This window comes from Rhipicephalus microplus, unplaced genomic scaffold (assembly GCF_043290135.1).
Source record: "Rhipicephalus microplus isolate Deutch F79 unplaced genomic scaffold, USDA_Rmic scaffold_32, whole genome shotgun sequence".
NCBI lineage: Eukaryota > Metazoa > Arthropoda > Arachnida > Ixodida > Ixodidae > Rhipicephalus > Rhipicephalus microplus.
Window position 1 is genome coordinate 1,521,733 of NW_027464605.1, and position 27,686 is coordinate 1,549,418.

Consider the following 27,686-nt stretch of genomic DNA (forward strand, 5'->3'; position numbering starts at 1 on the left):
CAGAGAAATAGAGAAGTAAGACCGAGAAAGAGTTAAAGGAAGAGGAGATTGAGGGGGAGGATGGTGGCAAAAAATGAAAACACATAACGTACACAAGTATGCAGAAATTTTGTGGAGACACGTATTTCACGTTTGACAGTTCATAATTTTTTGAAGTTGCACTGGCGAAGAACGTTCGTATGTCTGAAGGGGACAAATGAGTATGAACTGGTATTTTTTTCGAAATCATTGGGGAAAGCTTATTTGTAAGATCCGCATTTTCAAGGCAAGAATATCGTGTTCTAGATCAAGTTCTTTGGGGGTACAACCTCCGTATGTTTTCCCTTCTGTTCTGTTTCCCCCAAAATAGGCACCATCTTGTCCCAATGTAAGAGCTTCCCATTTGGTGTACTCTAGAGTATCTAACAAAAAAGCAAAGTGCTGTGGAGCAACACTCATCAACGCATCGCCGCACTACAAATAAATATTAAACGATCATTTTTACACCGACATTGCAAGGAAGCCACCCTAAAGCAGCTGATATTTGAAACGACTGTGCGGCTGCAACACATTATCAAATTTAGAAATACCGGTTCTTCGTCGCAAAATACTGTGGCAACCTTGTGTTTTTCTTTTCATTCATCTATGTAAAATGTACCACTATGTAAAATGTACCTCCCATACTGTTTGTTACAAGCATAAATTTTTATCAGCTCTTTGACACGACGTCACGGCTGCTGCAGTGTGGATAGAGAGAGGGAAGAAATGTAGTAAAGGTATGGAGGTTAACTAGACTATGCGTCCAGTTTGCTACCCTACTCATGGAGAGGGGGGAGTAAAAAAAGAGAGTGTGGATAGATCTTGCTAATTATTACGAGCTGTTAAGATAAGAAGATGGCAGCGGCGTAGATAAGCGTATGTTCGTCATGCTTCTCCACGGCTTGCATCTCCTGTACTCCGATTGCATCATAAAGAGCAGCTCAGGAACACACGGAATACTATCTCGAAAACACTTCACTGTCCTGGCAACTATGTTTAATTGGAAAAAACAACTGACATTAGGCGTAGTCTAAATACAGAAACTTCCGAGTGCAGTGAACTGTCGTTTTTGTGATGTTCCGCAGCTTGTAGCGTTGGGCTGGATTTTGCGACGAAATTCTATCAACTCCTCCCACTTAACGCGTTTTGATATTTTACTGCTGTGACTGCGGCTTGAAATTTTTCTCCACACAAATGCACGTGTCAACTTTCATGCTCGAAGGAATTAGCTATTGCATAATAGCAACGTTGTGACGCTATAAGCCATAAGCCCTTAAATAATTCATCGACAGCTACTCCTAATAACATTAGTACAGGTAATACACGTAATATGAGTCACATAATATGAATAAAATAATCAAATAGTATGATCACATAACAGAAATCACGAAACAATGCATACAAAACATTTCTAGTGGCTATACACATTTTCCAACATGATCACTTTAGTGAGGCCGAATGATGAACAGAGACTCCTGTCGCACGTTCCGACGTCGATTTTCGGCGATTACATAACCAGTATTCGTAGTTCACCACGAGTTCGGGATTCCCTCTTAAGCACCTGCTAACGACTATACATTTTGTTTTTGAGCTTAAAAACAACGCTGGCCATTCACTTTCCTTTGCGCTTGAAGCTTCGCCGACGTCCAGGTTTGATTCAGGACTGGGCACGCTAGATAATGCATTACTCGCGCATCGCATTCAGGGCCATCTGAAAACTCGATACTAGCGAAAAGTTGCGGCATCGTCAATCCTTTGTTCTAGAGGCTGGTTTGAGCACACAGCTGCTTTATATGCTGCTGGTTTTCCACGCTCTCAAAGCGTTGGTTGTAGTATAGTCCTTGGACTTGGAACGTATGTAGCAATGCGAAGGTACAACGTCTATCGACGACAGTGCTGCCTTAGGACGAGCAGCGGCCGGTATGCGAAGCGTTATACGTGTGCGAAAGCATCGTCTCATTTGACGCACGCGCAAGAACCAGGCGCTCGCGTGTTGACACAAAAGAAACGGCGTGAGCGAAAGGGGGGTTCAGGCGTAAAGATAAGGTGACCGTTATGCGTTCTGTCTCGACGTCGCAATGGCCTGAAACAGGCGGCCAAGCCCCTCTGAGCGCGACCGCAGCCTTCGCCCTTCCGCGGCGGGAAACACAGGCGACACGAAGGGCAGAGATAAAGTCAGTAGAGCACGCGGTGTTCGCACAGAGGGACACTCGCAGCGGCGACGCTCTGTGGGCTTTATTCCCGGTGCCGACGGGGGTTAGACAGGCGCCAAACAACTTCGTCGCTGGACGGATAGGAGCAACGCGTGGTGATGAACACCTGTACCTCCCACCGACAATAGGCGAGACCCTGGCCGTCGGCAGTACCGATCGTATGTAACAACTTTTCTCATATATCACATTCGTGCTTTTTATTGCGGAAATATTGCTGACGCAATGATATTTATTCCTACATGAAGATCATACGTGCCACAGAGCTTATTTTTGAAAATGGGGTGGGATGTCTGAAAGGGTGCGTATTAACTGCAGTGCCGACAGACACGCGTGATTTACAATTAACAGATCTGAGTCAACTTTTCGCAATTAACACACATTTTTACGATAGGTACAGCGCTGCTAGCACCGACAGCCAAAAACAAATTTGGTGGGTTTCCGTTCGGTGCGAAAGCCTGGGAGTCGGTGCGTTTTCTTTACGTCCATGGCCCCTGTACGTGATGGCACGCTGACAAGTTTCAGAGACCACGAGCCACCTAGAATGTTTCTGGTTGGCTCCACCAGAGTGACTGCTGTGCGCGTACGCAGAAGGCGCCCGTGAAACAGGTCCTTTATTCAAGGCACATATAGTACAAATGCTGCATTGCGGCCATTCAGTCCTTGAGGTATTTCTCCTGACGTGTGAGCTCCGCAAGGATAATTGGTTTCAGAAACTGCACTTCGTGCACGTGGTGTTATGTTGTGCAGAATGAAATTGCTTTCAGCTAGAAAAAAATACGTAGCGCTTGGAGCAAGGCTGCAATTTTTTCATAAATCTTATATCCAGCTCTTGTAAACTTGAGTTTTGCAGCTATAGAACTCATTTAAAGCTCATTGAGTAAGAAATTGATCGGCGTATTCACATGCTAAAGTGAACTTCATCAGTTTGGTATTATTCGGCGTAGAACATGATCGGAGCATTCCGATATAATGGCTATTTGGTTGCTATCGCTATTTTTCCACAATATTTAAGACATAGCTCCACCTATTTAGGTAAGGTTAAACATTGAAATGTGAAGACTATATGCTGGCTTACACTTCTAGAATGACTTTGCTGTCTGCAGTGTAGTCGTACTTTGGCATGTTTTGGTGCCATGTTCAGCGTTCCTATTATATATTTGAATTTTTTCCGACGCAGGTATTTAGCATAAATTTTTGAAGTACCTGTCAATAAATAAAAAAATTATTTTTGTCTTTAATGATATTTTTTGTATTACTGTGCTTATAAAATAGGAGAATGGTAAATATATCAATGCAAGCTGAGAGAATAATACAGTATTTATTCAGCATATAAAAGAAATATAAGTGGCACATCATAATTTTTAATATCTTGATTATTTCAACTTTCCTCTAACACAGAAAGCTTTTGAGTAAGCATTTTGTATGGTGAAGATATTTGTTGTTTTGTTTTCATAATGGGAACACACTAAAAATGGTATATGCAATCGTCAATAAGTCTTGCTTTTAATAAGTATTCTGGCATGTACCAGAATACTGGCTTTTTATAGTAAATCGCTTAGCTTCGTAGTGATATATATATATATATATATATATATATATATATATATATATATATATATATATATATATATATATATATATATATATATATATATATATATATATATATATATATATATCTTGTAAGACTACTTGCAACTGTGTACAACATTACCAATAACAAATACGATTCCCAAAACTTACAAGATCTAGGCAATTTGCCGACAGTATTGAACGAGTTAAGCCCTGACACACACGACGCACGCTGGGATTATTTTTTAGAAAGAACATTAGGGAGTGCTGCAATTATAGCACGCATGCGTATGAGTCACATGGTATGATTTTATATTTTGGGGGTATATGCAGGAGTCAGAAAAACACTAATTCTAAATAGATAGAAAGCATGATACTGAAATTGGATGTTTTGGAAACTTACCTACAACTTTTTGAGAAAATTTTAACCCAGTATCATTGCTTTGAAAATAGGTAAATTATTCTTATAAAAATAAATAAATAGGCTGAAGAAAATTACTACGATTTACTATTTGCAACTGTCAGAAACACGCACTTAGCGTCGGCATAAAGTGAATCTGTATATTTTCAAATTCTGGCTGGTGTTAGCTGTGGTACGCTGTACATCGTTGAGCAATGCGGGATGAACGTTAGAGCTAATAAAGCAGTCGTAAACACCTCTTATGTAGCGGTTGACGCAAAGCAGCCATTGCACTAGCACACTCCCGAATATAACAACATCGTTAAAATGAGATTACGATATTATCGCGTGCTATAGTAACACATTTCATATCACACTTGTAGCGTAAAATGCCCAAAGGAAACTCACGCTGTGAGGTTGTTGCTACTTTGTAGTATTACTGATTTGTTAAAAAAAGTAAAATACCGCTTTTGTTCGTATAACGTAGGAAGGATCACGATCGGGTTAACTCGTACTCCATAGTTCATTCTTAGAATGAATTATTTTTTTAAGAATGGGTGAATTGAATGCAACACACACATTAGCCACACCAAGAAGAAGAGGATGAATGTGTTTGTGTGGCTCACTTTCACTTCGTTTCTTGTTAATGTAGTTTTCAATTAGCCGCATGTCGCGGGTTCGAATCCCGGCTGCGGCGGCTGCATTTCCGATGGAGGCGGAAATGTTGTAGGCCCGTGTGCTCAGATTTGGGTGCACGTTAAAGAACCCCAGGTGGTCTAAATTTCCGGAGCCCTCCACTACGGCGTCTCTCATAATCATATGGTGGTTTTGGGACGTTAAACCCCACAAATCAATCAATCAGTTTTCAATTAGCATTGAGACACAATTGTTCTTGTTCCCCAAACCCAATATTATACACTTTATAACCCCATACTTAATTTGAGCACAAAAAGTAATAACCTATTCAGGATGATCAACAGCTTGATTAGCCTTAAATGGACTTGAGGGTCGCTAGCGAACGCTTCGCGTTTGAAAGATCGCAGACTTTTTGAGGTAGTTGTTGGGTAATGACTACCGCCTCAATTCAAGTAATATTTCGGTGAGCCTGAGTCCGAGTGAGTCCTAAGTACAAGATATATTTCATGAGTGAGTCTGATTGGGCTCCACCGATTTCGCCAATCTGCGCTGGCTTCAAAAGGAGCATGGCTGTAGCACGTAGTAATGCACCAGAAACTGCATACATAGTAGAAGCCACGTTTGCTAATGCGTTGTAGAAAAAACTGAACGCCCACTTCAAAGATAAAATTGTTGCCGTCCTTGAACGTCATCATTAACTCCCACATGGCGAGCTCTCTGATTTTTTTGTGGTTTTACGTACCGAAATACTCATCTGGTTTTAAGCCTCAGGGTATCGTAGCCGGTCAATTCAAATCAGTTTTTGACCACAGAAGAGCAGGTAAACGACTTCGTTTCTTATGTTGTTCATAATCAATATATTTCTGCCATGGCCTGAGTATAGAACATGTTAGGAGACGTGACTAAGCTTAGCGACGTAACACTAAAAGGACCGGGTTGTCACGACAAGTACGTAAGCCCATTGCTGTGGAGTCAGTTGCAGACGCTGCATGCCAGGAGTGCAAAAGTGAAATAGTTTTTGTCTAGGCACTCTGATGGAGTGTACAATGATCAATCTGCCTGGTGAAGTTTCTCTCTGTCAGTGTGAATTACTTATAATAGGCATGGTACCATGCTTACTCAGGGGTGATAACTCGAGATGGTGAAGCGCTTTGAACTCGATTGCGATCAAATCAAATGCTCTGAGAACTTGATACAGCCAATATATATCAAGTTTAGCAGGAAAAATCACTATCGTATTCACCGAGAAATTACCAGTACAAACGTATAGAAAGCGTCGGAGCACCAAGCATCATTTTTGTTTATTTCGTATGTGTTTTTCTCAAATTAACAGATCAAAGAATTTACCATAGCGCACGCGTAGGTTTCTGAGCGTCTGACAGCTGCTGTTACGACTGCACTGTTTGATAGAGCAAGAATCACGCATCCGTTATAACCACTGAGCCTAAGGAACTATTGGGACGACCGGCGTAATCACAACATGAAGCTTGATGAAGACCATTGACTTGACACCATATAACAGAAACCATGGCGTTGTGCCGCTTGTATTATGGTGGTGTTCACGTCATTTTTCGCCTGCAGTTGCCGAGTCATCATGTGAGAAATTTGTTTTCCAAAAGAGCATAATGCTGTAACCGAAACTTGGCTGAATTTCAGAGGAACGTAAAACAACCCAAAGTATTTTCAATTTCTAGAACAGTTGTAATCGAAACGGGGCAATTTCTCATTGTAACATGAGCTCGGAAAGCCAGTTTCAATCAAAACCGAACTAAGTACTAACTGTTTCAATCAAAGTGAGCCGCATTCATTAAAACAGTACTGCGCCAGCAAACCTGGTCAAAACAACCAACGCCTTCCCAACCAAAATGTTTCGTGTCTTAGTTGTTTCGATATTGTATTTACGTTAAACAGTTAGGCTTTCTAGCGCGAGTCGGAACTTACTGAAGGACTTGATATTTATTGACAAAACTTGATTGTAAAGAGTAAGAGGCCGACTTGCCTAATTCTTTTTGCATCTTAGTGATTCTTTTTGACTTTAGCGCAACAGTATCTTGTCCTCAGTTCACCCCAACGCGGTATATTTGAAATAAAATAGGCATGCAATAAAGATATTGGGCGTCTATCTATTCCCTAAAGAAGAAAAAGTGGTCATAAACGGCATGGTATAAATTTAACTGGAACACTTTTCAAGGCCTTCAATTGATGCCAGAAACAAGAAAACACTGATGACAGTCCTGATTAGTGCCGCTTTTGCCAGGTAGGACCACACGCTATTCCAGTCTAGTAATCGCCATTACGCCTATCCGTCGAATCATGGCAGCAACGGAAGCACAAGCATGATGTCAATTCTATCGCGAAATATTGCTTGACCATGCACTCGAACTATTTTACACATATTTCACGAGCTAATTCATGTCCAGATTAACTGTTTCAATCTATATGAGCCAAATACAAATTTTACTCCACAATACTGATGATGCTTGGATATATAAATTTTAGCCACAATATAAATTTGTGGTACTTAGGGGAGAGGAACATACTGGCAAAAAAAGTTTGAGTAGGCTCAACCACATTGTCGGTATAAAAAAGTGCGTTTTTCTCAGTTTCATTTAAAGTGCATTTGGCTCTTTTAGAAAAAAAACCAAACGCTTCATGTAAGAGTGCATAGCAAAGTACTAAATGACGTAAGAATTTAATAACAAACCATATGTAAGGCCTATCTAATAATCAATAGACAGCTAGTGGGAGCTCGACAAGCTTGCATATCCGAAACCAACTACTACTAGCGACCAAGGCTGCACAAGCTCACTGCTACTTCGACATAGATAGTCGGCTGCTTTTGGGCGTAAAGAGCCTTGTTTGGAAAATAAAGAGTAATTTTCTCCCTATCCATGAGAATTTTTTGTAACACAGGTGATGACAACCGAAAGTTATAAAGGCCTATGAAGACCTTTTCTAATGTGCACCTAGTGTAGTTTATGATTATATTGGGGCACACAACTTTAATAACGATCATTTTAATTATTCATATAAGAAAACTGTGGAACTCTTTATCAAGAATACCAACGGCTAGTGACAGTAGGTAGGTAGGTAGGTAATAAACTTTATTGAGATTTTGAAGAAGTCATCCCCCAAGTAAAAAAAAAGAAGCTTCTGACACGCTGGAACCGATTAATGCATTCAAATATGTGAACCAGAATTTTTCGCTTGTTCGAATTTTAACTGGAAACTCTTATTGAGCTTTTCTTATGGAGACAAGCATTGTGAAATAAACCTACTTACGAAATAAATGTTTCTTTTTCAGGGCCGTCCCCACACGGTGTCGAGCAAGCGATCGAGATACCTGTGAGCGGGTACTGCTGCCTAAAAGAGAGCAATCCGTGGACAGTATGCAATTAACCCTGACTGTCATGGAGTCGCTCTCTTTAAGGAGCTACCCACGATCATCATTGGAGCATTGCTGTGGACAACAGCGTTAAAATATTGTCTGGCGTAGTATGTGCTAATCGTCAATTACCGTTCACGTTACTATACGCGTTGAAATGCATGAAAGTGTCACTTTGCCTAATGCTCGGCCTTTTTGCAAGTTTGCACATTTATTTGTTTTTTTAAATGAGAAAGGCAAGCACCGAGCCGCTCAATGAGTGAAACAGCAAGACATTACGAATCTGATGACTAATCTGGTTCCTTATAGTTAGTTTCAAAGCCATGCCTAGGTTAGCCGGGTGCTTAAAAAGTGTTTGTATGTTGATTGTACTCCTTTTTAGCATTAATTCATGGTAAGTTTATTGAAGGAATACCAAATTGATGTTGAAAGCAAACAAAGTTGTTAAAGAAGTGATTTAGTGGCAGAGCTCTTTCTTTTCCAGCCCCCCCCCCCTTTTCCTAACGTTGAGTAGCAAGCTAAAACGGATTCAGGCCGATCTCTCAGCGTTTCTGTATCAAAAAAATGTTCTCTCTCGCTCTCTCTCTCTCACGACGAAAAGGAGATCGCACTAAAAAAGGAAAACAAAAAAAGTTTTGCTACACGACAGTCCGTAACGCACACGTATCTTCTCATAAAAAAACAAATATTGGCCACATACAACTGCACACATGTACTTCACATACATTCATGTTGTAAATGAGCCAATGAATGTCCAATGTACAAACATTTTCATGGCACACGTTTTGTTTGTCTAACTGGGTGCAAACTTGTCTTAGTTAGCTGCGCATAGTAAAAATAATTTAACGGACCCTCAACCACTACACCGTTCTGCATTATCACTCCAGACACTACCACCTCACCCTCTCGCTTTCTATTATCTCTTTATGAAAAACGTGCTCAATAGACAACTTCAGAACGGATTATCGCTGTTATCGGGACTCAATTTCACGCTATTATCTCCGTTCGCACCGTACAAAGTCCAGTACACATTGTTAGATCAGTTGATCCCACATGAAAGCGAAGTTAGGCGATAAGGAAGAACTGGTATGGGGCTACATGATCAATTGTGGTCGCAGACTTGTCCTCTAAGAGTGCCCTAATAAGGTACTGAAGGAAACTCTGGCATTAGTGTCTATTGAAGTTCCATGGGGCTTCAGCCTGCATTGTAATGGGGGGTAGTACACGGATATTTCTAATATTTCCTATTTCGGCTTCGTTCGGCTCCATTGGGCCTGGAGCCGCCTTGCCGCCAGACGAAGTTCAGAAACTGTTCAGCTGTTCCATTTCATCATCTTAATCTCTTGGACTCTGCAGTTCAAATTAGCTCATAAAGCTCAGAACAATCCAAACTTCTATTCGACACAATCTACAACACACAACAACAAAGAAAGACACTAGTTGAAGCCGCAGGCATAAAAAAGGCGAGTCCGTGTACTACCCACAATTCCCGTGGTGGCTTAACAATCGCAACGCCAGAGTTCCCTCTATAGGTTACAGCACAAAACTCTTAGCTTGTCACAAGCGTGGGCATGCGCAGGGTTCTCCAATATCGGAGGGGAGGGCAAAATGGGTAACGTTTTACTGCAACGAGGCCCCTCCATCTTTTGCGAATACCAGCACCTCACATCGTACTTGAGTAGAAGCCAATGATAAAAGTGAAAAACATGCTTTGTCAATTGTTGTCGTTGGTATGTGTCAAAGATATTAGCGTGCAATGCGAAAGTCATTCGCAAAGGAATAAATGGTACCAGTGACATGCAAGTTTTAACAACTTAGCAAAAAAACACAGAAGCTTACTTACAAGTAGCCCCTCCGCACTCCTTCACAAACAATACTGATTGCTCTTGGTATTGTAGTCAAATATCACCTAATCACGTTAGCGTACCTTAACCGTTGCCAGAAATTTCTTGGGAAAACGCTACAACCCTAATACTGCTGGCACAAAAATCGCAAGACACTTTCTGTTTCGTTCGTTGCTTCCCAATATAACACGGCTAACGCTAACACTTACTCGCTCAACGAAGATAAATGTCTGCATTGTGCTTTTTCGGCTGGTAATACCTCTCGCAGCACCGGTGCGGAATGCTCACTGACAACGCTCTGGTCATTTTACAGGCCACGCACTCTATAGCCGTTGCAGCCATATGTCTTCTGCAGCCAATGCCTGCAACCTGGACGACGTTTTCCCCTACTTCCCCTCCTCACATCTTGCAATCCTTTCAGCTCGTTCGGCACTGGTTCTCGGTTCTATTTGTGTGTGTTAAAAGTTCGTTTGCCATCCACATGCTATCTTGTACGCCCAGTTACGTTACGATAAAGTAGCACCATAAAGTGAGCGCTGAGGCTGTGGTTACGTCGAAGCAGACTTACATACATTCAGAAGCTTAAATATCTAAAGGAAATCACAGATGAACAAAGGCGCGATGGCTTCTTTTATGTACCCGAACAGCAGCAGGCCTTGGTTCTCTGGTCTGACCAGCGGGCCTAATCCGATTATCGAGTCAATGTGATTACATGGTCTACACAGCAAGAGAAACGGATCGATGAGTGCGGCTAAAGTAATCAACGAGGTCACCACAAAAAAAGTAGGCGAGGGGTTGACACGCGATCGAGTTTGCTGTTGGCAGCGTTTGCCGCACAAGTTGACGCACACCGCATGCGAAAGGGAAAAACATAAAAATAGAAGTAAACGAATGGCGACATGCTCTGTAGGCCTGATAACTTATCCGTACGCCAGCTCTTTGCGCAACAATTGACTAGACAGAGCAGGTATTCTCTTGTTATCTTTCACTTATAAATGAAAAGTACAGGAAGATAAGTTACCTCAAAGCCGCCTATTTCATCGTGACGGAAGTAGTATAGAAGATGCGCACAAAGAAAGAAAAGGTGAAGGGAATAAAAAAAAGATAAATTATCAAAAGCCCTATGTACGGAGGGGGGGGGGGCAAAAGTTCTTAGGCCAAGCTGCCATAGCAATGCATGGAATAATTGATTGATATGTGGGGTTTAACGTCCCAAAACCACTATATGATTATGAGAGACGCCGTAGTGGAGGGCTCTGGAAATTTAGACCACCTGGGGTTCTTTAACGTGCACCTAAATCTGAGCACACGGGCCTACAACATTTCCGCCTCCATCGGAAATGCAGCCGCACGCTTTAATATAGAAAAGCTGGATAAGGTGGAGCAGTGGTTCTGGTGCTCGGCTGCTGAAACCAAGGTCGTGGGTTCGACTCCAGCCGCTGCAGTCGCATTTTGCTGGCAGCGAAATGCTAGAGGTGCGTGTACTGTACGATGCTCATGCTCGTTAAAGAAGTCAAGATAGTGAAAATGCTTGTCCATGCGCTGCCTTTGCGTCGGCCAAGCGCTATAGCGGCCTTTCAGAGCCTTTTCGAAACACTCCTGCACTGGCACGGTGGTGTGAAAAGTGCACCTTATTATTATTATTATTATTATTATTATTATTATTATTATTATTAGTATTTGCATACACAAAGACGCAGAAAAAAGAGGGAGAGAGCAAGCTGGCAAGTGCCACCTGGAGGGTTACAGCGCCTGCTCACTCTTTTGGGAGGAGGGAAGAAACAGAGGAAACAAAGATTAGAGGCGAAAAAGAGGAAACAAGATGAGGAAGTGGAAAAGGATGAAGACTTCAACAATTATGAGTAAAACGCATGAGTAAAAATTAATAAAAAAGACCATCTATAAACGGGTGGCCAGGTTGGTTTGGTTCATAAATGTAAGGAGCGCTCGGTGGGTCTGGTCGCGTCGGGAAGCACTACCACTCGGGAAGAGGTAGTCATCTAGGGTTGTGCACTTAAGTCTTAGGAATTTATATTCCTTGACCAGCAAAAGCCGCTGCGTAGCAAAGGTGAGACAATGTACTACGAGATGATCAAGTGTTTCGCAGGAGCCACAAGCTGCGCACAACGGGCTGTCTACACGCCTTTTACGGTGTAATAGTTCACGCACCAGCACAGATCCACTCCTAGTTTGTACAACAGTGCTCGGGAACTACGAGGCAAGCCACGGCCACGAACACGGGGAGGAAACGATCGATTCGCCACAGGCTGATCTGGGCGCTGCTTTAGGAGGTGTCGGCGTATAAGCAGACGAGCGTTGTCCATCGTACATATAATTCCCGGACAGTCACAGCCATCATGGTTGCGTGACGAAGCAAGGCGATCCGCTTCTTCACTGCCTGCAATACCCACATGCGAAGGTACCCACTGTGCAGCTAGGCATACCCCACGTGACAGAACATTGTTAATGAATTCCATGATGCTGCTCAGAATAGGGCTGTCGGTCTCCTTGCTAGTGAGTCTGTTAGGAGCACCACGAAAGTTGGTGAGCATGACAACCTTCGATGCTGGTAACCCTTCTTGTACGTACCTAAGGGGAACATCAATCGCTGCTAGCTCAGCCGTCACCGAGGATGAGAGTTGCGGTATTTTAAACAACCGCCTGATATCGATTGAAGGGCCGAAGAAAGCTTCAGAAGCGCTCAGGCCATCGGTGCGTATAGAAGCGTCCGTAAATACTTTTGCATAGCCTTCGAAGTTTTCAAATAAGTGTGAATGGGCTAATTAGCATAGTTCCAAAATATGTTGGTCACACTTTTTGTGTATTCCTTGAAGTGACAGATGGGCAGGGAAGGCACATAAGCTGTGCTCTGTCGATGTTGTCAACTCAATGGTTTCACTGGAATTGCCAGTAATGTCATTGAACAGAGCCACCGAGTTACCCATCCGAGAAAGTAGGCACTGTAATAGCCGGTTAAGGAGTGTCTTGCCATGTGGGACTCGGTTCAGACGCTCAATTTGATGTAGCGCTCTCTAGTCAGCTTGAAGCCTTAGCGGCAACTGGTGTGCTTCAGTCAGTAGTGGGATGTATTGTGCTTCACGATGTAAGCCAAACAGTACTCGGAGGGCAACACGATGATCCCGTTCCAGCTGAGTAGCTCAGGGGATTACCACGTAGCCATAAACCTTCCTCGCAAAGATGTTATTCTAATCTTCACTGATTCACAGGATGCCTGTTGAAGATATCGTTCAAGTACATACACACGAAATTTGGAACACTGCAATCCACCCAGCGTGAAATTTCCGACTTGTCTGGACCCCTGGGCACGCCTCTCTCCCAGGTTATGAATGCGCACTTGCAGCTTACCCGATAACTCACTGACCGGGAACCAGAGGAAGAGCTTTCCAAGCCGGATTAGGATGACACAAACACGAAACTTCTAGGCTATTGAGACGCTCTCGATAACTAACGAAGAGAACGTATTCAGTACCCTGCAACATACGACACGTTCGGACGAGTTGATGGAACCATGGCATGTCAACTGCAGGTCAACACCTTCTGAACTTCTATTTCCTCCACATCGTCCATCCCACTTGTAACCCTGACTGAGCGGCCCCGACGTGATTTCACGCAACGCTGGAATATCAGTGTCCTGCAACCAGACTATGATGTGATGTGCACACAAAATACTGGCAGTGCTCCAGCGTGATATGGAATAGAAGACTACGATGTATACGTTGTGCTGGTGCGAAATGGCGTGAACGTGGCGAGTAGCGGGAAGGGAGAAAAAATTGCGCCCACCTCCGTGAAGGTAATTGTAAAGAAATGTGAATCCATTTCTAGCGCTGATAGTACATGGCGAAGTAATTTTATAGGCGTAAATTATTGACGAGATGGGGATGTGTACCGTAAACATTTACACATTGATCAGCCAGCGAACGGTTGAAAGTGAGCCGCACGTTTCTCTCCATTTATATATACGTAAGAGCAAGTACACAGGAGAGAGGGGCGTGGGAGGAGAGAGAGAGTGAACGGCGAGAGGAGCAGTGAAGCACTGGCACATACCAAGGAGCTTCTTGGCACCTACCCTCTTCAACACACTCCACACACGTGGGAGCTCCACCAAGCTGCCGCGATGCGAGAGCCCTGGCAAGCCATAGCACGCTTCTCCTCTCCACTCACTCTCCACCGATGACAAGTCTGATAAGGAGACCACGCTCCGTGGAGGCAGCGCTCATCAAAGTGCGAGAGGGGATAAGTTGATAACTTTTAGAGCGCGCCAAACGCGAGCCGCTCGCGCCATCTCGCCACTGATGACGAAAACGCGCTGAAGTTGCGGAGTTGTGAGGACCGCCGAAGAGTATATGGTGTATATAAATGGGTTTCCGTCAGCATGATTGACAACGTACACTCCATGGTCTAATGGTCAGCGGTGAATGATGGGATCGTGTGGCCGCTGGTTCGACGCTTCACGACAAAGTTTTTCGTTCTCTGTTTTTTAAAGACGATATTCTTTCTTGGGAACCTTGGGCGCAAAAATTATTGTCTGTCTGTCTGTACATTTGTACAGACAGACAGACAATAATACTTTGTCTGCCCTTCACGGTACTTTAAACGGCAACAAGTTGGCCAAACGATACTCTAAACGGTCGACCTCATCCACAGCACCCACAAATATTGCTCAAGGTTGAGCGGTCATACTTGTGTGATTGTCAAATAAAAAGCAGTTATTGCGCATATCTTCCGCATCATAACAACACGTCAAAATTGTGTATGTGTGTCTCTTAGTTGAAAAAACATACATAAGTAATTATAAGGACCGTAGCATTTATCACGTTGCGCTGACCAGGCAACGCTTGCACGAAAAAGAAAGTGTTTCCAAAGCGTTACCAAGACGACACAGTGGTGGCACCTACCAGTCGTTTTGCGTTCTACACTTTATCACCTCCGAGACGGGCGCCCGCGCTTCGTTTTCCAAGATAACTGCCAGATAGCGCCCATGTCTCACGTGTAACGTGACTTGATGGGTTCGTTCGTCTCCGCTGCACGCTCAAGCACTGTAACGCAGCGCCTCCAGAATACCATTCACCGAGTTTCTTGCGCAGAACATCCAATAAACGTTTCGTTCACTCTCTCCAGACGCAAGAATCTCGATTGATATGTGGGGTTTTAACGTCCCAAAGCCACCATTTTGATTATGAGAGACGCCGTAGTGGAGGGCTCCGGAAATTTTGACCACCTGGGGTTCTTTAACGTGCACCCAAATCTGAGCACACGGGCCTACAACATTTCCGCCTCCATCGGAAATGCAGCCGCCGCAGCCGGGATTCGAACCCGCGACCTGCGGGTCAGCAGCCGAGTACCTTATCCACTAGACCACCGCGGCGGGGCAGACGCAAGAATCTCGTCTTTCGATGACATTTGCAGGGTAACATGCAGATACGGTGCCAGTTTTTTTTCTTTGAATTCAGTTGGTATTTATTTTACAATGCCATAATCATGACGAAAATACGTCAGCAGAGCCACGGTGGAACAAAGCATAAAAATATTGCTTGGTAATATTTGCTTATCGCTGTCGTGATCTGTACGCTAATGGCGTCCAGAGTGATCACTCTAGGCAAGTAATAGGAAAAAAAAGTCCCAGACTTGAGGAGTATTATAGACCACCATGATATGGCCTAGGGTGATAAAAATGTGCTTTCAGTGTCTACTGTCTTTTATACTTCTCACTCCAACATGTGCGAATCTCTGTCAGCGGATGAGCGTACAACGACTTATATTTGTTCCTGTGGTGCAGCTCTCAGAAAGAGCAAGCATGTTATCGTTGTGGTTCTACGGCAGACCACGCAAATAGCTCTGAGTGTGAGGCCAAGGCAGGGAAGTGTCGAAAATGTGAGAAAGTTGGCCATTTGGAAAAAAAAATGCAAGTCATTGCGGAAGTTTGAGAAGAATGTTTAGCATATAGTGGAAGGTAACGATACAGCTGATTAAGACGACCGCATAATCATCTGTCAGATCTGGAGCCATAAGAAGGAAATTTACGAAGTGTTGGAAATTTAAGGATGTTCTCTATCGTTATTTTTATTTATTTGAAATTAAGCAAGCCAACATTCAGGCTCAAACAGGATGGGCTCAAGCAAGATGAGCTTCACGTGCAATCAAAACATATATATATAAAAACGCATTAAGCGAACCCAACAAACAAGACAAACGATGAAACTAGTAGGATAATTGGAAGATCGGGCCATGAAAACAAGTGATAGGAGCAAGCAGAAACGGTATCAACAAAGAGGGTTAGACCTTTAAAACATGGCATTGAATATTGCTAACAAACTCATCGGAGCTGAATATAATATTTGGCCATGAATTTCGATCCGCGACCGTACGAGAAAAAAAATGTATTGAAATGCTTTTGTGCGAGCGAAGATTGCTGCTGTGCCGTGATGTTCTTAATTTAAGACGCTCAATAAATGCTGGGAGAGATAAATTGATTTTACCTACTAGGCAGTTGTGAAGAAATAAAAGGCGGTTAACTTTGCTCCGGGCATCCAGCATTGGTTTGTTATTGAGCTTTATCAGCTGTGTAGAGAAATCTGTCTGTATTTTCCAAATATGAATTGCACTGCTTTACGCTGAACATTTTCTAGCTGCTAAATATCTTTTTGATAATGAGGGTCCCACACAGTTTATTCGTACTACAATTTATAGCTTATCCAGGCGTTGTACGCTGCAAGTTCAATCCTACTGGGCGCTTTCCTAAGTTTTCTTTTAAGAAGCCACACTTTCCAGAGGCAGGCTGCACAAATATCAGATATATGTTCTGATCATGTTAACTTATTTGTTAATGTAACGCCTAAGTAATAAACTTATAAACTTCTGCGGCCCAACTGTTACTAATTGAATGTACGGAAAAACTGACCAGTTTTTTTTTTCGGTTACATGGAGTAGCACTGTTTTCTCTGAGTATAAAATCGTTCGCAAACGCTTGCACCAATCTGCAACCGCAGATATACTGTTTTGTAATAAGATGTGGTGATTTGTATTTGAGAATTACTTGAAAACAGCACAATCATCAGCAAACAACCAGATTGATACAGTAGCAGTAACCACTTCAACCAGATCATTTGCGTGAATAAGAAATAATAAAGAGCCTCAAACACTGCTTTGAGGCACTTTATTTGAGGTAACAGGAAGCACAGGAGATAAAGATTTTTTTTTCATTTCTACAAATTGTTTTCTATTAGAAGATATGCTCTACTCCATTTAACAATGAAGGACGAAAGGATGAGGTGTCCTAACTTATACAATGAATTACCGTGTGGTAATTTATCGAAGGCCTTCGAAAAATTTGAGCATACAATATCAACCTGCCCAGAGATATCAAGTACAGCCAAAATCTCGTACACTGTATAAACCAACTGAGTAACTGTTACCATAGATTTTCTCAAGCCGTGTTGATGTGGTGACATAATACGTCGATCGGTTAGAAATTCCTGAATGTAACATGCAACTGCATGCTCCAATCACTTGCAACACGTGCTCATTACTGAGACAGGACGATAATTATTCACCGAAAGCCAGTCACCTTTCTTGTGGATGGGTGTGACACGCGCAATGCGCCAATCACTTGAGATGACACTTGTGGTTATCGATAGGGTAGTCATATTAGTCAGAAATCCAGAAATTTGCTCAGCATGGCGTCTAAAAAAATGTGTTAAGAATACCATCTGAGCCACCAAACTTCTTAATACTAAGATTTTGAAGCAGGGCGGTGGTGCCATTTTGAGTTATTGCTACTGTTTTCGCTGGTTCTGTCAGGGCCTCCTGATAATTGTATTCATTTAACGCCGAAAATACTGTATGAATGAAAACCTTTGTGATTTCTATTTGTTTCTAGATGATTCGATCATGCACTTTCAGTTTCTATATCTCCTCATTAGCTTCAGTTATGTGGTGCCAAAACATAGGAGGGTCAGTCTTAATAAACTCAGTCAAGGTATTGTTGCAGAAATTATTTCTTGCTTGTCTAACCTCATTCAACAGTTCTTAATTTAGTTTATTCAACTGTGGCATAGAAGTCTTATGCTGTCTTCTAAGCCACTTTATTTTTCATTTTTTTCTGTATTATGGACCTAGTGATCCAAAGATTTGAGCGCCATTTATGAATTTGTTTAGTTGGAATGAAATGAGAAATGCAATGTTCTGAAATGTTTACGAAAATATGTTTAATCGTTTCGAGTACTTTGAACTCAACTATGGGAGAGCACTGAGCCGTCCCGGTTAAAGCAAGGAGGTTATAGTGCCAAAGAAGCAAGGAATTTGAGAAGTGTGTTTAGAATAAAATGTTTAACGATTTCGAGTACTTCGTACTCTACTATGAGAGAGCACTGAGCCGTCTCGCTAAAATAAAGTGCTACAAACTCTGGCTTCTGCGTTTGAGACAGGGATGTTTATTGCAAACTAGTAACAACATTTCAGGTGAGTACAACTGTCTGGTGCAACATGGAGCGAAACCTTTGCCACAAACACTCAACATCATGACTGTCACAGGCAAGGTGCATGTCCGAATAATCAATAGTGGCCGTACCATTAGCCCTATTATAATCTCTAATATAACCTCCCGGTAATTCTTTCTTCATTCCTCCTCCTCCTCTAATTAGAGGTGAACAATAGGTTTTCTTATCTCCAAGAACCTCTTTAATCATAATAGACGCTATTAAATTATCACCAGAAATTACAGGCTTCACAAGCACTGTTCCACTACTGAATTTCTTTCGGATAAATAGCGCGTCTAAAAAACTATTTCCACGAGTGCACATTTTGCAACTTGCTCAAGATTGTGGGAGCATATAATATCCCCAAGAATATCACTGGTAATAGAATTCTTGTACTGAAAATGGCTCCAGTCAATGGACGGAAGTTTAAAGTCTCCAGAAATAATCATGTTTTTACCGTGTAGTTTTAAAGGACGGTAATACAGCTCACTCGAGAAGACATCGCTAGCATCCGGTGCTCGATAAACAGCGCAAAGATAAAAAGTCGTTTCTCGAAATAATGCTTCTAGGATCAAGCTTCCATAATCATTGATCTGGTCTGACACTGTTACATCAATACCACGCTTTACAATGATCGCTACGCCACCACCTCTAGACTTTCGATCTCTTCGCAATAGCTGGTAGTCTGGCAGGACAATTTCGTCATCGCGAATCAAAACATGTAACCATGTCTCAGTTATAATGCAGAAATGAGGATAGTGCAACAAAAGCAACTCTTCCAACTCATCTACTGTATTAACAAGGCTTCCTGCATAAAAACTGAGCAAACGAAGCTGATGTGGCACTGACTGCTAGCAATCCAATGGTGATTTTTTTTGTCTTGCTATTCGTTTGCGGGAGTTAGCTGTATCGTCGCACACGTACATCTCATTGGTGATACAGATCTTACAATGCACGAGTGACACCTTCTTCCCATTTGCTTTATCCTCCCTCGCTCTTTCCCAGGGCAGTTTTTTCACCCGCAACTTGTCCCCGCATTTGTCGTTTTGAGTGCTTATGCCCGCACTTTTTAGCTTTTTGCAATTTCTAAGCACTGTTCTTTTTTTCGCCGAAATCTTAAGAACGCAAAATAACTGATCGCTGTAAAGAAGGTTTACCAAGCCTATGGATTCAAGTTACTGACGTAACACTAAGGCCTAATTTATTTTCAAAAATTTCTTAAACAACTTTGTGCCGCAATAAGGATTCATTTTCTTTCGGTTTCTCGGTCAAACCAGAAACCACCAAATTAGAGCTATGACTATGGCGCTCTAAGACCACTAGTTTTGTTTGTTGTGTTTTAGCATGGCCTGCATAGAATACATTGATGTGTCAATACCCTCAGTCGAGCAAGCTTTAAGCTGCAGCGTTTGCACATTATCCTCTAGGTTCACCAGCCACGTGCCAAAATTATAAGCAGCCTTTTTCGTTGCTTCAAGGCGCTGTTTTAGTTCAGTGATTTCACTTATAATAGCTTGTTCGCCATCCATAATATTTTCAAACGTTTCTTCGACCGATGGCTCTTGATTCATCTCTATAGGCAACCGACACTAGACCAGAGGGCGCGATGGAGCTATTTTTGGCCGCCTCAGCATTGTTGGTGTATACCGACTGCCAGGGATACGATGAAAATGAAACTCACGCTGAACATATCGATATGCTGAAGTGTCATTGCTCTTTTTGGCACGTGCTCAAAGAACGCTTCCTGCGTACTTCGATAATCACGCGTGACCCCCTTGTTAACCACCGAATAAAAAAAAAATACCCGGGAAAGTTCGCTTTTGCTGCGTCTACTCGCCAAGCGACGCAGGGGCGGGCCCGGTTTTGCGGTGTCTATTCGCTAGGCTGTGTGTGTTGGCGTTATCGATTCTTGCCGACTGCATTGCCAGGTGCCTATAGAACCACACAAAATGAGTGTAGACATGCACAAGCACTCAAACGCAATAAGCAGGCATCTGTGTGGACACGTCAAAAAATGACAAGAAAACGGTCATCACTGCGTACGGAATGACAGTGACCAACCTGTACGAAAATAAGTAGGCGCATGGTGAGTGGTGTGTTCGCGGTGCCTGTGGTAACAAAAATTCTTAGATTATATGTCATCGCGGCTCTGGATGTGAAGCTTCAATGATCAGCGCAGATGTCTTCTAATGACGCAAGAAATTGCCATGTTACCACCAGAACAACGTTCCGAGTTTAAACACTTATTCGCAAAAAAGCTGGGAACTGTGAGAGGTTTCACTCACAAGGTCAGAGTTTGCGCGTCTGTACAACCAGTGGTGTTAAGACGACTACCATTCGTAATATGGCATGCAAACATGTAAATATGCAAAATGTACATATTAATGTATTACTTGTGTCTCTTGTTTACCTTTAAATATTTTTTGTGGTTGTGTTTGTGTGAACCATAGAATGCACATGTTCTTTCAATTTAATCTCATATCCATGTTCATGTAAATGAGGTCTGTTTTGTTATCATCGTTATTGTATGTCTAAGAAGAAAATGTTCTGTTGAGTGTTGTTGACGTTTATAACAATATTTTTTTGAGACAGCAAGTCTGGGCAGAAGTTCAGAAATAGGAACAAGCTCAGGGCACCATTGAGCGTGTCGACTCTCCAGAATGAGTCTCCTCTATTGTCGTAGACAGAAAGACAGACGGCTCGATTCACACGTGCTTTGACTTACGGGAGCCAAACAAAACGGTGGTGATGGTAAGTTTTTCTTTGTCACAAACTGGGAAACTCCTGAGCAGCTTGGCCGGGGCACAGCGTTTCTCCAAGCTAGATTTAGCTTCTGCATACCACCTGTTACCACCGAGTTCAGGCAGCCGTTATTTTACCAAGTTCTCAACGAATGACGGAATATTTCGCTTCAAGAAGGTTTGGCATCGGCGCCCTCAGCGTTGAAAAAAATGGAACCTATAATTTTAAAGGGGAGGCGCTGCGATCCCCAATTGGAGCAGACGCCTCTCACATCGGCTCCGTCATTTTCGTTGTTCCGCTGGCCCCTTCCTCATGGTGCGACCATTTCCAGCACACCATCCGATTAGTGAAGTTACCGAAAATTGACTGATAACAAGTGTCAAGGTGGGCAACATTTTTTGACAATATTACCGGACCTTTAGTGTTCACCCCACTAAGTGCGGAGCAATCCATACCGAGCAGTAGGGCCCGTTAGGCCTTGACGGCTTACGTTCCCCTCGAACATGACGGACTCCCGTATGGACGATGAGGCTTCCGACGTATCCGAGAACAACGAGGAGCATTTAGGCTGGCAAGTTGTTGCCGGCCGACGATCCCGTGCTGAGAAGAAGAGCAGCGCAGCGGCCAACGTGGTGCCATGCAACTCAGAAGTGTCCAGTGGAGACGCCGCCACCGGCGGTGGCAGGAGAGCCGCAAACGCCACCGGCGCGTTCAAGAATCGTCTTGTCAAAGCCTCGTGGATGCCCCAGCTGCCCGAGGAGCATCACAATATTATAATCCAACCACGGGGAGGACTGAATTTGAGCAAAGTGAGCTCCACGGCGATCAGAACTGCAGTGATCGAGGCTTCCGGCCTGACGGCAGAGCAAGGAAATGAAGACGTGGTGTGCCCCAACTTCACGCAAAATATAGTCGTGCTTAGCACGCCTGAACCAGATAATGCGGCAAGGTATGTCAGAATCAAGCCCTTCAAGATCGTGGAAGCGGAAAATGAAGTCAGTGCGTACGAAATGGCTTCACACGCCACTTGCAAAGGTGTGATAAGACGAGACGATATGAGGGACTCCCAGTCCGCTATAACAACAAATATCATGCATGAACGCAATCCACTCGCTTTGGCTGCGAAGCGTATCAAGACTTCGGGCTCAGCCATCGTCCTCTTTGACGGACTGCGTGTGCCAAAGTTTGTGCGTTACGGACTGACCTTGGTAAGATGCTACCACTACAGGAAACAATTTGATGTGTGTTTCACTTGCGGTAGGGTAGGACACCACTCGGATGTGTGCCCAACGTCGCACTCTGTTCAGTGTTGAGGGTGTGGAGCCCTCAACCCGCCAGAGAAGCACATCTGCACACCCGCGTGCAAGTTCTGCGGAAGAGGCCGCCCCACCAGAAACAAAACGTGCAGGAAGCGGTTTCAAGTTCCCTATGTGGTACGGGCTTGCCGAAGGGAACGCGACTGGTCACGATCTGCCACGAAAGCGCCCATGGAGACGACAAGCCTTTACAAGAGCCCCAGAAACCGCTCACGCTCTCGGAGTTGCTCGAGATTTAGACGCTGCTCGCTACCTAGGAAGAACAGCCGCTCCAAGTCGAGAGAAGTGCCAGAGAGCTCAGAATTCGGAGCGCCTGGTGCCACGCCGGCTGCTGGGACCAGGTGGGCCGATAAAGCAAAAGGTACCGTGAGAGTCGCTGGTAGCACTGCTGCGCCAGCGGTGTGATGACAGAATGGATCCGTTGATTAGGGAGGTAAACTCTTTGCGGATGGCTAACGAAGAACTGACCAAACAGGTAATCGAGCTCAAAAAGAAGGCGGAGCCATGTCCTGCGAGTGTAGTAACAGTCAGGCCATTAAGTCAAAATATTGAATCATGTGAGGGGGACTGCTCCCGCGCTCCTAAAAAGAGAGCAGTCAGCCCCGAAAGTCATTCAGTTTTCTCAGTTCTTCCTGAACACAAAGAGGTAATTAAAGAAATCAAAAAGACGACGGAAAGGACTAACCTTAAAGTGGACAAACTATGGAAATGAGAGTCGCTGGTAGCACTGCTGCGCCAGCGGTGTGATGACAGAATGGATCCGTTGATTAGGGAGGTAAACTCTTTGCGGATGGCTAACGAAGAACTGACCAAACAGGTAATCGAGCTCAAAAAGAAGGCGGAGCCATGTCCTGCGAGTGTAGTAACAGTCAGGCCATTAAGTCAAAATATTGAATCATGTGAGGGGGACTGCTCCCGCGCTCCTAAAAAGAGAGCAGTCAGCCCCGAAAGTCATTCAGTTTTCTCAGTTCTTCCTGAACACAAAGAGGTAATTAAAGAAATCAAAAAGACGACGGAAAGGACTAACCTTAAAGTGGACAAACTATGGAAATGAGAGTCGCTGGTAGCACTGCTGCGCCAGCGGTGTGATGACAGAATGGATCCGTTGATTAGGGAGGTAAACTCTTTGCGGATGGCTAACGAAGAACTGACCAAACAGGTAATCGAGCTCAAAAAGAAGGCGGAGCCATGTCCTGCGAGTGTAGTAACAGTCAGGCCATTAAGTCAAAATATTGAATCATGTGAGGGGGACTGCTCCCGCGCTCCTAAAAAGAGAGCAGTCAGCCCCGAAAGTCATTCAGTTTTCTCAGTTCTTCCTGAACACAAAGAGGTAATTAAAGAAATCAAAAAGACGACGGAAAGGACTAACCTTAAAGTGGACAAACTATGGAAATCGAGTATACCCTAGAAGAAGTCGTACTTAAAAGGTAGGGGGGCAAGGGGCGCAGCATTTTCTGCTAAAACATTTACAGCAGTCCCTGCGCCAGGAAACAGTACTTCAGGACACTTCACCAAGGCACTCGCCATCGCCAAGAGCTCCCCCCTAATATTAGGAGGTGACTTTAATGCCCCCTACCAGGTGCGGGGATACACTTGGAATACAAACAAAGGAGAAGGACTATGGGACCTCGCCACAGATCTCGGACTGAGCCTGATCACCGATTCACGTGCAGAGACTCTATACCAGACGTCACTTTTATGAAGAACACAAACGAAGCTAGCTGGGAAAATTCAGGCACCGATCTAGGTAGCGACCACTATATCATACACACTGATATAGGAATGCCGAAACAACAGGCTAGAACTTTTCGCATCAACTGGGACCTTTTTATTGAAGCTAGAGCAAAACGACTAGACTTGGAACCAATAGAAACTGGCAGACGGTCCTTCCAGACCTGGATCAACCAGCTCGCAGAGGACCTGCAGGAGACCACTAGAAATATTACGATGGAAGACAGGATAGAGACCATAGTTAGTAGGCTTGCACATCTGATCAAGGCCAAGCAATTCATATTGCAAAAATGGAAAACGCAAAGGCTGCACCAAAAGCTCAGGAAAAAGATGGCGTTGCTGAATATACAGATATAAGAGCACTCACAAACCCTCACAATACAACTGTGGGACGAAGCTTGCAACCAGGCAGATGGTAGAGTCAAACGTGGGTGCAGTTGGAACCTGTTGAAACACCTATTGACGAGAACGAAACTAAGTCTAACAAGCAAACTGCCATTGCGAAACTACTACATCAGGCGAGCCAGTCCAGGGCTGAAGAGGTAATCATGCAGCATCTTGCGGAAAAATATCTCCTGCCGAAACAACCGGGGGTGATCGATGAACACATCGGGTACTCTAGACCACCGTGCGAACAAATGAACCGTGATTTCACTGAGGGTGAATTGTGAGCTGCCCTTCATGGTCATTTAACAGATCGGCAGCCGGACCCAGCGGCGTTACTAACAAACTGGTAATGAATCTAGACGATGACTCTATCACTTTCTTGACGAATCACTTCACCGACTTGTGGAAAAAAGGAAAATATCCGGAGGAATGGAAGCGAGCCAATACTATTCTCATACCCAAACCAGCTAAACCACTCAGCCTAGATAAACTCCGTCCAATCTCTACTTACGTCATGCCTAGGTAAAGCTATAGAACACGTCATTCTCAACAGAATCACGCGATACGTCGAACAACATGACATACTCCCTTATAACATGATCGGTTTCTGTCCCGGGCTGTCGACTCAGGACGCCATGCTTCTCATCAAGCACCAGTTCATACAGGTTAGCGCAGTGCATACGAGAGTGCTCCAAGGTCTCGGCGTCGAAAAAGCTTTTGACCGCATAGAGCATAAAGCCATCCTCGAGGTCCTATCCACGCTGGGTCTGGGCGAGAGGCTTTTCCGCATAGTCAAGTTGTTTCTTAGTGGTAGACAAGAGAGCCTCACACTAGGAGAACTAAAATCTAATTTGGGGGCACAGGGCAACAGAGGCACCCCACAAGGAGCTGTGCTCTCATCCATGTTATATACTTTAGCAATTACCAGAGTTACGAGGGATTTGGAGCAGATAGAAGGTATACACTTCGCAATATATGCCGATGATATAACCATTGGGAGCGCCAACGGAAATATAGGCCAAACGGAGACTAGACATCAGGAGAGTGTACACATCGTGGAGAGCACTCTCGGCGAAATGGGGCTAAATTGTTCGGTGGCGAAGTCAGAACTTTTGGTTGTAAAAAACCGAGGTAGCGGTCCCAGGTGAAGAACCCAAGATTATCTTGCGCCGTCAGGACGGATCCACGATCAAGCAGGTCCGAAAAAATTTAGTCCTAGGATTTTACATAGAAGCGGGAGGTAGCAACCTCACTGCCATTCAGCATATTTCAAAAAAAAAAAAAAAACTGACCAAGTACTCAGGCTTCTAAAGAGAATCACCAACTGACACAGGCGCCTTGGTGAGGACCGCACTCTAAGGCTACTGCATGCCTTCGCTCTATGTTACTTCACCTACGTGGCAGGTCTTCTACAATAGTCGCAGGCTGAGCTAAACAAGCTCAACACCATTATCAGAAAGTTAGTCACGGCTGCGCAAGGTATACGCAATAGTGCGTCGAACGCGAAACTCATGAGCTTAGGCATGCACGAAACTAAGCGAGAAGTGGCTGAAGCACAACAGACGGCGCAGCAGGAAAGTCTAACGAGGACACGTGCAGGTAGGCTTATACTTAGGGCAATCGGGTCAATCCCCAATAGATCGAAGAAGCCGAAGGAGGTCGAGGTCGAACTGAACGCTAAGCTTAGAGACCTGATCAGAACGACTCTTCTGCCGAGAAACATGCATCCGGAACACAATGTCAGCAGGCGGAACGCGAGAGCAAAAGCTTTATTGAAAGAAATCGAACAGGTAGGACAACAGGTGGCCGTCGTGGACGCCGCCTGGGTGAAAGGCCAGGAGGCCTACACGGCGGTGGTGGTCGACAGCCAGGGAGAGGTACGGGACGCCCTGATTATACTCACTAAGGATTCAACGGTTGCGGAGCAAGCCGCGATTGCTTTAGCTATCAGGAACAGAAAATGGTCATACGTCTACAGCGACTCCAAAGCAGCAATTACGAGCTTTGACAAGGGTTATGTCGCTGGGATTGTGGTTAAACTTATGAACAAAGTCAATCCTATTTATACTGAAATTTGATGGTTTCCTGCTCATATGGGACAAGTGAACGAAACTCAGGTCAACCTCAATGAGGGGACAAATGACCTGGCACGAGGACACGCTTGCCGTTCCGGTCAGACCCGATCCGACGCCCACTACCATTTCGGGGGTTATAAAGATAATGTAATCACTTACAACGACATCACAAAATATTATTACTTGGGGCGGTGGCGATTCCCACTGCACGCAAAATTGAACAGGGCTCAGGCACTCACGCTACGTTTGCTGAAAACCAGAACTTACCCAACTCCGTATTTTCTACATAAAATTCTCCCTGACAGTGAAATTCAAGACAAGTGTGACGCTTGTGATGACATTATTGTGATCAGACACATGCTAGCGGGCTGTCCCATGACTCTCGCCGACCCCGAAGAGCAATGGCTTTACTGACAGACGATGGTGCGAAGCGCGTCTTATCCAAGACCAACTACGGGCAGTTCAGAAGGCCCATGATGACGCCACAAGGCACGGCCTTACGGTACCGACGTGGACGCGGCCCGCCTCGGTCTGAATAGACCGGGCTCCAGGACACAAATAAAGTTTTGTGAATGAATGAATGATTTTGAAGGGGTGAAAATGTGTCATATTCTACATTGATGACATCAACATGTATGGGTGCTCCTGAGAGAACCATTTGGGAAACTTTCGTGCTGTTTTGCAAGGTATTTCGGATGGTGGCCTCAGGCTCAACAACAAATGTATATTTGACGTGGCAGAGTTCACTTTTCAATGTCCCATTGTGAGCGCCAAACTATAATTTACGTTGATATAATCCATCGAGGTGGTTGCTAAGGCACCTTCCCCTACAAATATAAACAAACGTAGCTCGCTACTGGGACTTGCAGGCT

General features: G+C 44.1%; 1 protein-coding gene and 1 long non-coding RNA gene across 2 annotated transcripts in view; one reads left to right on the plus strand and one right to left on the minus strand.

Annotated features, from left to right (window-relative positions):
* LOC142786794 (uncharacterized) overlaps positions 1-27,686 on the minus strand; it is a 101,389-nt gene that overhangs the window by 64,749 nt on the left and 8,954 nt on the right. The gene's annotated exons all lie outside the window — the stretch shown is intronic.
* On the plus strand, positions 926-27,398 carry LOC142786789 (uncharacterized). Its single transcript, XM_075884437.1, has 2 exons — positions 926-2,389; positions 8,144-27,398. Exon 2 carries the CDS (start codon positions 21,809-21,811, stop codon positions 22,616-22,618), a length of 810 nt encoding a protein of 269 aa, XP_075740552.1. The 5' UTR covers positions 926-2,389; positions 8,144-21,808; the 3' UTR covers positions 22,619-27,398.

Excerpts from the sequence above, each read along its gene's own strand:
- LOC142786789 (XM_075884437.1), top strand. The coding sequence starts at position 21,809 with ATGACGGACTCCCGTATGGACGATGAGGCTTCCGACGTATCCGAGAAC.